The following is a 10,549-nucleotide window of genomic DNA, read 5'->3' as shown; positions in this document are numbered from 1 at the left end:
TTGCAGCCTTCCTTTCTGAGCTCTGTCATTGTAAATCTGCATATATAGTACTTGCTAGGATAATTTATATGCATATACACACATATGATGAGTTTAATAATAGATCGAAAGAATTATTACTTACAGGCAATAGCAGCTAATGATAACTTTGTCCAGAGAGGTTAGGTGGCATAGCTGATGAAATTCTGCAAAGTCAACATACATAACATCATCGCCACAGAACCAATGTTTGTCTCTAATTCTGACACTAACGCAGAAGTCTCCACCGGTAGACGCCTGCATGTACCACTTATTTAGCAGGTATATTTGAGTCCCTAGATCACATAAGGCTTGAGGGTTGTATAGACTCTGGCCTAGTACAAATTTTTTCTTCCAAATATCAACCTCCGCCGCACTCTCAATGTTTCCATCACCAAACATCTGGTAAAGGTCGAGACCAGTCTCTTCAATAAATTCACCAAGGTGATCCAAATCGACATCCAGAGGTATGTTTGCCTAATGCATTAATCCTAAATTCAAACCATATTCATTACCAACAACTAGTGGGGGGACTGATTGGTGTGATTGTTGTCCGAGTTGTGCAACTCCTTTCCCTGCCCGCTTCTTTTTCTGTGCCGCCTCAATTGACTTGGTGAGAGTGCGGTCATAGTCTGTTAATGTTGATTTGGATGGCTTACGAGATTCCCGCTGTTGTTGCTGGTAAGAAGCCATCTTTTTTCTTAGAATATCTGGAGCTACGAAGAAGTACAGTTTCTTTGGGTTTCTCCTTGCTTCTTGATCCTTTTTAATTTTGTCATAGAATCTGGACATATCTTTTTTATTTGCATCAGTTACTTCTTCCTTCTCTTCTAATATTATTATGAGAGCTACAGCTACAACTATTCTGAAAGCGGCAATACATATGTCCATGAGAAAACTGCTTCAAGGCGCGGTCGCTTCTCAAAGCGGAGAAGGCATAATTATGATGCTTACACTACTGTGGATTATGGTGGTGATAACAAAGAAACAGTTGCCGCAAGCACAGAACCAACTGCTGTTTTCACTGATGTGGGACGGGTCAATGGTACTTCAGTGGAAAGGTTTAGATCTGCAGTTAGTGGAAGAAGAGCAAATATTCTGGGTGAGATTACCCAGATTGATACACGAAGTCTACTTCTTGAGAAAGCCAAGGCAACTGTCTGTGAAAAATTGCAGGAGTTAAACATCACATCATCTTCACGATTTGCAGAGAGAAGAGGATCTGAAGGAAAGCTATATCCTTGTGACAACAACATAAAGGTCAATGGTGTCCTCTCTGACAAACCTGGCAAGGGAGTCAAGCTATGCAACTCAAGAAGCATGGAAATCCAAGTGCCTGCTACTGATGACAAGAATCCAGAGCAGCGCCGTGTACCTGTGTCAATTGATGTCCCAGACCCTGACTTCCATGATTTTGATAAAGATCGAACGGAGAAGGCTTTTGATAGTGATCAAGTATGGGCTACATATGACAGCGAGGATGGCATGCCTCGCCTATATGTAATGGTTCAGAAAGTTCTTTCAATGAGGCCTTTCCGGATCCGCATGAGTTTTCTCAACTCAAAGTCAAATATTGAACTGGCACCTATAAACTGGGTCGCCTCTGGTTTCCAGAAGACATGTGGTGATTTCAGGGTCGGAAGATATCAGGTCAGCAAAACGGTCAACATATTTTCACACAAAGTGAGCTGGACTAAAGGTCCCCGTGGCATCATCAGGATTGTTCCCCAGAAAGGGGATACATGGGCCTTGTACCGTAACTGGTCTCCTGATTGGAATGAGCTTACGCCTGATGATGTGATATACAAGTATGAGATAGTAGAAGTCATTGATGATTTCACCGAGGAGCAAGGGCTGACTGTCATCCCATTGCTGAAGGTTGCCGGATTCAAAGCTGTCTTCCACAGACACATGGATCCCAAGGAGGTCAGGAGGATACCAAAGGAAGAGCTGTTCCAGTTCTCGCATCGAGTTCCTTCTCGTCTTCTGACCGGTGAAGAAGGCAACAATGCCCCAAAAGGTTGCCATGAGCTGGACCCTGCTGCAACTCCAGTGGACCTTCTTAAGGTTATCACGGAGCTCAAGGAAGACACGGTGGCGCAGACTGCTAAATATGAGGGGGGCAACTCTGAACACTGAAGATAGGTAGCTGGATGTCTGAATGATCAGTCCCACTTCGTTAACGACAACCGTGCCAGCACATGATGGTATCTAAAGCTCTACTACGTCATCTTATTTTTGGCTGATGACTTGGACAATACTGCCAGGGCAAGCAGCCTGTGTGACGGACTTTTGACCTTTTTAATTCTTAGGCATTTCTAACATTTGATTTTATCACTACACAAAACGCCTCGTAGATTAAATGGCCATTGGGAGGAGGCCGCACACGGCATTGGTGAGGAGGTTAGTCGACGGGAGGTAGGAGAGGAGGGTGAAGGTGTTTACTTGTTTGTGTAGGAGGCAAGTCTGAGTCGAGGGAAAGAGCTGATAGGCTTGGCTTGCCCATGTACCCCGCATTTGTGTACCCCGTTTTTACTTATGATGTTGTATTTCCTTCGGTCTTATAGTAATTCATCGCCATAATGTTGAACCTGATAATTGTAGACTCTGAACTCTGGTAACCATGTCGGAAAATATAGTGCTTTAATTTTATCTAGTGGATGCTTCTGTCTTTGACAGTGTACTGTTTGGTTGTACATCTGAATTACTTGGATCGATTGGTTGGTTCGGGAGCGTTTGGATGGTGTCTAGAGACTGCCGCACCGAGCGTTTGGCCATGCCACAACTGCGGTGCTGAAATTGGCCGCCGCACCTCCCGCACGTTTTGGCACTCAAAATGCACTAGCGGACCACGGCAAGGCTGTGGCATGCCGCAAATGGGGCAGCGAACCAAACGCATGCCGCAACTGCGGCGCTGAAGTTGTGGCGCGGCGCGGCACCCTTTGGACGCAAACCAAACGCTCAAATCTTTGTGCTGACGCATGCTGTATCCAAGAATGTACTCCTGGTATCATGTGGGATTGTACCACTATGCACTCATACTTGTGTGTATTTATTTGGTTGTGAGTTGCCCAGCAAATATCCAAGTAGGTATGCACTCACTGCACAGTATGATGGGATTTTCTGTTGCTCGGTAGGTGGCGTGGCAAACCAAATACTCCCTCTCCTAAATTGTCCCAAATTATCTGCCGCTTTGTGTTCCGTTATAGAAAATACGTGCAACATTTGTATTTCTAAATAAATTTATTAAAAAAGTAAATTCAAATATCTTTCCAATGCTACCGATTATATACCATAAATACTAATATTTTTTAATATATATTTTTCAAAGTTGTTACTCAGAAAACGAAAATGACAGATATTTTACGACGAAAGAAGTATACGGTAAAGGACACGAGGAAAGAAGATGGTTGGACGTGAATGGGTGATGCATTATACTAAGAATTAATTCCCAAGACCGTACAGGAGGTGCTGGGATCGATGAATCCAGGGGGAGTACATGAAGGACAATCCGGCTCTGATTTGTTACCCTACTTCAGCAGTACTTTTCAGCGAACCAACGGTGTTTTTCTCTCACAGCACTTCAGCATAAGCATTAGTATTAGTTCGCTGAAAAGTACTGCAAGTATTTGACCACAAGCATTTGGAAGATAGATATATGCTCGTTTTTCTTAGAAAAAAATGTAGTATAGATGGCTAATGCACATTTAGTGGTCACATAGAGGAAGAGTTTGCATGTGTTTGTTCGTAGGCTAATGCTTCTTATCCGTATGAGGCTCCCTCGAGACCCAATTGTGGCCTCAAGTATTTGGAAGATAGATATATGCTCGTTGCACATAAAAAAAAAGTGCCCCCCGAATAAATAGATCTTTATCAGCATGCATTAAACACTCTATTATATCTCCATATTGACAAAAGAATAAATAAAGAAGGAAACAATAGAAAGTGTGCGCCTTTACACAGACAGCAGTGGTGTCCGAGACTGAAAAGAGACAGCATGATCAGAGAGGGCACCAGGACAGCCAAGCAGCACTCCTGACGGCAGTCTTCCAGCTTTTGCATCTGACGTGCCATAGCCGATAGTGCTCGTCCATCGACAAATGAACAGATAGAGCACGGCGAGCCAGGGTGCTGTGCTGCGCCAGGGCGGTGATGAGGGCACCGCTGGTGGCGGCGGAACGGCTACCAGCCGGCGAGACTTCCTCATTGGGGTGGTGCCAAGGGCCAAGGCACTGTTTGCAACAAGGAAATTTTTCCCTATCCCTGCTTTTTTCCTACCTGTAAAATTTCTCTACAATTCTTGCGTTCCCAAACAGACCCTAAGAATTGTTTCTGGTCGTTATAGCGATCAAATCAACCATAGGAGTTCAAAACTCAAAGCAGATCACAACATTGACGAGTTGATACCGACCATTAACGATGAAAGAACATAATGCGATGCTGCAAACACAGTATCTTATCCATATCCCTAAAGCAACACCACATATGCATGGGAAGCTGAATAAATGTCAGTTACATCAAAATAGCACCTGGCAAGCCCATGAAATCGTGCGATACATTTTCCCTTTCCCCAACTTCACCCAGACAGCAAGTACAGAGATCGAAAGGATGCATCAGAGTCAGAGCGCAACCAAAGTCAACGGCTTTGAAGTTGCACGACACACAAGGGAGGACAGAGGGCTCCAATCCGTCTATGCACCATCAGTAAGGGTCCGCTTCGACGTGCTGATGTACAAAACTGCATTTGGGGCAACAAGCATCAGGATATAATGCACAAGCAGAAAATAAAACGGAGACATTGAAACATTTCTCAGCGGAGGAGACATTTAGAGATTGGGTTTGGAAATCCAGGTCGTACCGTTGTTGCCCCTTATGAAGGCATCACCATACTTGTTCTTCAACTGGCCATTCACGTACTCCTCAGTCTGCTCCATTGCGATGTTCATATAACCGTCCAGACAAGCCAATATACCTGGTTATCACAAGAGTTTGGACAAAAGAAAATTCGTAAAACTAACAATCAAATCCATGAAATGCTATTTTTCCTTGCTGGCATTTTATATCATATAGCGCACTAATTATCATCAAACAAAGACATGCCAGGGCCAGATGGCAGAAATAAAATGGATTTAGGATAGATAAACTCCAAATGTACATGCCAGCACTGGAAAACAGCAATCTATTATGTTCACTAAAAAGATTCAACATATATAGGTCTACACCATGGCAAATGCAACAGTGAAATTTGCTACATGCATGATATGCATAAGAGCAAGTAGAGTGATGAATTATTGCAGTGCCCAAAATTCATAAATTTTATGGCTGTACACTGTAGAGCATGTAGGCACAAACAAATCTTTTGGTGAGAAAATGAGACCTAAAAGGAGAAGTATAAACTGTAAAACAAGCTTACCAGCTTGAACAATAAATCAGTGCATGTAAGGGTATCCAACAGCTTTAATCATCACTTTGCTTTGCATTTTAACAGTTAGTCAGTTTGTTCATCTCACGCAATCTTACTGGTAAATACCAGCAGTGCTGCAGAATAAATGAAAACTAAAATGTGTCTTATTGATCTATCTTCTACATAATGGCAATTATCAAATTCTTCATTTAACCAAAACGCTAGCGGCCCCATAATCAACAAAATATGTATATATTGTTGTTGACTAAGGTACTGCAGACTAATACTCCCTCTGTTTCATAATGTTTATTTACTAGGCCCACTGTCCACATACAGCATCTTATCTTATTCAATTTAAAAAAAAAAAATATGTCTAGTACTCATTGGATATATCAACAGTCCATCCATCCAAAGAACAATCTGATTTCATCTCATTGGATATATCAACAGTTCATCCATCCAATGAGACCAAGAACAATCTGATTTCATCTTAAGTTACTCAGCTTTCAAGTCTACTAGGTACGCAGACAGGACAAACGTTGCAAAACAAAGGTACTTAGGTAGTAACAATTAAATGTTTTAGCTAACAAATGTTAGCCAAGATATATTAAATAACATCAGAGTACTACAAATTACTTTATGACATGCCAGGTAATATGGACAGTATGCAACTTGGCAGGAGCATACATAGGAAAATGGATGGATGGTCTAAAAGAGGACAGCATACTGCTTCCAGGAGCAATATAGGTACTTTTTCCACAATGAATCATGTTATTGGCCCTTAGCAGCAATAAACGATAATGGAATACTTTCGTAAAGATAATAATGTTATCAACCGGTTTGATCACAAATTTATTTCAATTTGTGAAGGAAGATACAGGAGTGAAGTTCCTGATATAACCTTTTGTTTTCGTAAGAAACCTATATTGAAGAGCCACAATCAACCAAATGGGAAATAGGCCAAGAACACAGGATAGTAACATATTTGCTTTAATATATTTGTTTTCTATATACATTTGATTTGATGCCTGTCAAGCAACATGCAACAGGAAACGAAAAGTCAATAAGAATTTGCTTGTTTGATACCTCACATAATATGCAGTAATCAAAAGATACATTAAATTCTCATACACAATTGAATATTGCAGCTTTGCATGTACCAATTTTAGTGAAGTATTTAATATCTATTACGAGTGAAGCGAAGCACTCACTGAGGCTACCAACATTCATGTTCTTCCCATCCTGTATACGGTTCTCAGTTTGTTCTTTAAGTAAACCACACGCGGTTGCTCGCACGAGGACTCGGTCTCCATTCCTCAGAATCTGGTCCACTTGATACGGCTTAGGTCTTAAGATATGAAGAGTACCCACCCATGTAATCGCCTGCTTATATAGGGTCCATTAGTGCAACAATATTGCACGTTATATTCTTAAGTTCCATGTCTAATTTGTACATTTACACAAACTATCAATATGTATGATGTGCCAAATGTACAACATTCTGGTAAAACTCGTTTCCAAAATCAGTTGATTAGAAATCTGAATGAAATCTGGTATGGACAGGGGATAAAAGGGACATGACTGATGGCAGTGAAGGCTAAGAGAGGCCAGTGGACCATGGTAGTCATGCAGGAAAGATGAACTCAAGGAAGTTCTTGCCAGAGATAAGCATTACTGCCTTAGTTAATCAGTAGTTGTGATTAGTGCACGGGAATGCGTCTGAGTTGATTCTAGGCAGCTTTGAGTTTGTAAATGCATACTGCACAAGAGAACATTAGAACACACAGAAGTATGCTCTAAAAAAACAGGTCAAGCTTGACTGGAAAAAATACTGAATCGTTGTGTAGACTTGAGCTCAAGGTGAGCTTCAGGTAGCTTGTGGAGTCCATGTTTTTTAACACCCTACAGGAACCTCCATTGAGCATTGCAGACAAAAGGACCTAGTTTGTGTTCTTCTGTTTGCTAGACTTACTTTTGTGTTTCCCCAAATCACATTACAATATTCAAATGTTCATACAAACTTCAACACTTCATGATAGTTTGCCACCCAACAACCTTTCTGTAACCAGAATAAATATGCTTTCACCAGCAAAGCCTAGAAGTCATTTGTTTGATTCTACAACGCGGGCTAGTTCTACAATTGCAACACTGTGCTAATGTGCTCCTTGGTTCGTGAAGATTGAAGTTCACAAAGATATTATATGTGAGAAATTACCAATTCATACAAGTCGACACTGCCCCATGCTCGCCCATCCAAATCACAGATACAAAATCCTAGAAGAGTAACCATAGGCTTCCAAACTAGATATTCAGGGTGTTTCTAGCAACCCCAGTTTACCTTACCGAACGCCCCAAAACGCGGAAATCAGCTAAGTGTCTGCCCACTGACATCCCGGAAACTCAGAGTTCAAAGATTTACGACCGCCTTCTAGGGTTTGGGCAGAGTAGCGGAAACGCGAGAAAAAGCGTGATTGATACCTCTGTAGTCGACGCCGGAGTTGAGCTTGACGACTACGGGGCGGCCCCTGATGGACTTGAGGAAGTCCGACGGCGTCTTCACCGCGCCGCCGCTGCCGCCGCTGCCGGGCTTGTCCGCGCCGCCGGTGCTCATCTCTCGAGTTGGTGTGCGCGACGAAACTGCGAGGGTTCGGTGGGTCTTGGTGCTGGGCCTAGGTCCGGCTTCTGCTTGAAAAGCTTGGGCCTACCGTCTTATCTCTTATATATAATTAAGACCGGACGAAAAACTCTAAGCTTGTTACCCCGTTCGGTTCGTGGCTGGCTCGACTTGGCTCGGTTTGGCTCGTTATGATAACGAGCTAAGCCGAGCTAAGATTTTAGCTCGTTAGTTATAATGAGCCAACTCGAGTTAGCTCGTGAGCCGCTCGTGAGCTAAACGAGCTAAGTTTCCAGAAAAAAAAATCAAAACTTAAATTAGTTTTTTATTACTTCATGTCTTTCATTTTACAATTGACTGGTAACTGGTCTAGACCTTATAAATTGACTACTAACTAGTCTAGATGCATTTCTTTTATATTATTATTATTCTCATACTTTAGATAAATACAAATATTATATTTTGTATATTTTTTTATATCTGGCTCACGAGCTTTAACGAGCCGAGCCGAGCTAGCTTTCTGGCTCGTTAGGATAACGAGCCGAGCCGAGCTAGCTCGTTATCTTAACGAGCCAGAACGAGCCGAGTCAAGCCATCTCGTTATCCAGCCTTATATACAACAACAACAACAAAGCCTTTAAGTCCCAAACAAATTAGGATAGGCTACAATTGAAATCCAACAGAAGCAATCAAGGTTCAGGCACGTGAATAGCTGTCTTTCAAGCACTCCTATCTAAGGCTAAGTCTTTGGGTATATTCCATCCTTTCAAGTCTCCTTTTATTGCCTCTATCTAAGTCAACTTTGGTCTTTCTCTGCCTCTCTTCATGTTACTATCTTGGCTTAGGATTTCACTATGCACCGGTGTCTCTGGAGGTCTTCGTTGGATGTCCAAACTATCTCAATCGGTGTTGGACAAGCTTTTCTTCAATTGGTTCTACCCCTAATCTATCACATATATCATCGTTATGAACTCGATCCCTTCTTGTATGACCGCAAATCCAACGCAACATACGTATTTCCGTGACACTTATTTGTTGAACATATCGTCTTTTCGTAGGTCAATATTCTGCACCATACAACATAGCAGATCTAATCGTCGTCCTATAAAACTTGCCTTTTAGCTTCTGTGGTACCCTTTTGTCACATAGGACACCAGATGCTTGTCGTCACTTCATCCACCCTGCTTTGATTCTATGGCTAACATCTTCATCAATATCCCCGTCTCTCTGTAGCATTGATCCTAAATATCAAAATGTATACTTCCTAGGCATTATTTGACCTTCCAAACTAATATCTTCCTCCTCCCGAGTAGTAGTCCCGAAGTCACATCTCATATATTCAGTTTTAGTTCTACTGAGTCTAAAACCTTTGGACTTCAAAGTCTCCTGCCATAACTTCAGTTTCTGATTCACTCCTATCCAGCTTTCATCAACTAGCACTACATCATCCACGAAAAGCATACACCACAGGATGTCCCCTTGTATGTCCTTTGCGACCTCATCCATCACTAAGGTAAATAAATAATGGCTCAAGGCTGACCTTTGATGTAGTCCTATCCTAATTGAAAAGTCATCCGTGTCTCTATCAATTGTTTGAACTCTAGTCACAACATTATTGTACATGTCCTTAATGAGCCCGACGTACTTCGTTAGGACTTTATGTTTGTCCAAAGCTCACCATATAACAATCCTTGGTATTTTATCATAAGCCTTCTTCAAGTTAATAAAAACCATGTGTAGGTCCTTTTTCTTCTCCCTATACCGCTCTATAACTTATTTTATTAAGAAAATGGCTCCCATGGTTGATCTTCCGGGCATGAAACTAAATTGGTTCATAGAGACCCACGTTATTACTCTCAAGCGATGCTCGATAACTCTCTCCCATAGCTTCATAGTATGGCTCATCAACTTAATTCTTTGGTAATTAATACAACTTTGAATATCCCCTTTATTCTTATAGATTGGTACCAATATACTTCTCCTTCACTCATCAGGCATTTTGTTCGATCAAAAAATCTGGTTGAACAGCTTGGTTAGCCATACTATAGCTATGTCCCCGAGGCATCTCCCCACCTCGATTGGGATACCATCCGGTCCCATCGCCTTACCTTCTTTTATCCTTTTCAACGCCTCTCTAACATTAGATTCTTGGATTCTCCGCACAAAGCACCTATTTGTGTCATCAAAAGAGTCATCCAACTGAAAGATTGTGTCCGTATTCTCACCATTGAATAATTTGTCAAAATACTCTTGCCATCGATGTCGGATCTCATCCTCCTTCACCAAGAGATGCTCCTTTTCATCCTTAATGCACTTAACTTGGTTGAAGTCCCTTGTCTTTCTCTCACGAGTCCTAGCCATCCTATAAATATTCTTCTCTCCTTCCTTCGTACTCAAACGCTGGTAAAGATCCTCATACACTCTACCCTTTGCCACAATTACAGCTCGTTTTGTAGTCTTCTTTGCCACCTTGTACTTCTCTATGTTGTCCATACTCCTGTCATGGTATAAGT

At 41.8% G+C, this 10,549-nt stretch overlaps 2 protein-coding genes across 2 annotated transcripts; one reads left to right on the top strand and one right to left on the bottom strand.

Moving 5' to 3' along the window:
- The first annotated feature begins 280 nt into the window (after positions 1–280).
- LOC136491790 (uncharacterized) lies at positions 281–2,683 on the top strand. Its single transcript, XM_066488026.1, has 2 exons — positions 281–300; positions 867–2,683. Exons 1-2 carry the CDS (start codon positions 281–283, stop codon positions 2,155–2,157), a joined length of 1,311 nt encoding a protein of 436 aa, XP_066344123.1. The 3' UTR covers positions 2,158–2,683.
- A 1,755-nt stretch (positions 2,684–4,438) lies between these two features.
- On the bottom strand, positions 4,439–8,096 carry LOC136493065 (uncharacterized). The gene is made up of 3 exons (XM_066489101.1): positions 7,901–8,096; positions 4,877–4,990; positions 4,439–4,756 (listed from the first exon to the last, which is right to left on the bottom strand). The coding sequence occupies exons 1-3, from the start codon at positions 8,031–8,033 to the stop codon at positions 4,710–4,712; spliced, it is 294 nt and encodes a 97-aa protein (XP_066345198.1). The 5' UTR covers positions 8,034–8,096; the 3' UTR covers positions 4,439–4,709.
- Between the last annotated feature and the right edge of the window lie 2,453 nt (positions 8,097–10,549).

This window comes from Miscanthus floridulus, chromosome 11, assembly GCF_019320115.1.
Source record: "Miscanthus floridulus cultivar M001 chromosome 11, ASM1932011v1, whole genome shotgun sequence".
Lineage (NCBI taxonomy): Eukaryota > Viridiplantae > Streptophyta > Magnoliopsida > Poales > Poaceae > Miscanthus > Miscanthus floridulus.
This window is presented reverse-complemented; position numbering and strand designations above follow the sequence as displayed.

Bases quoted from the DNA above. Each gene is read 5' to 3' on its own strand.
- LOC136491790 (XM_066488026.1), top strand. From the start codon at position 281: ATGTACCACTTATTTAGCAG. The intron at 301-866 runs GTATATTTGAGT...TTATTATGAGAG, and splicing joins ATGTACCACTTATTTAGCAG to CTACAGCTACAACTATTCTG.
- LOC136493065 (XM_066489101.1), bottom strand. From the start codon at position 8,033: ATGAGCACCGGCGGCGCGGACAAGCCCGGCAGCGGCGGCAGCGGCGGC. The intron at 4,991-7,900 runs GTATCAATCACG...TGTGATAACCAG, and splicing joins CTCCGGCGTCGACTACAGAG to GTATATTGGCTTGTCTGGAC. The intron at 4,757-4,876 runs GTACGACCTGGA...CCCCAAATGCAG, and splicing joins CTTCATAAGGGGCAACAACG to TTTTGTACATCAGCACGTCG.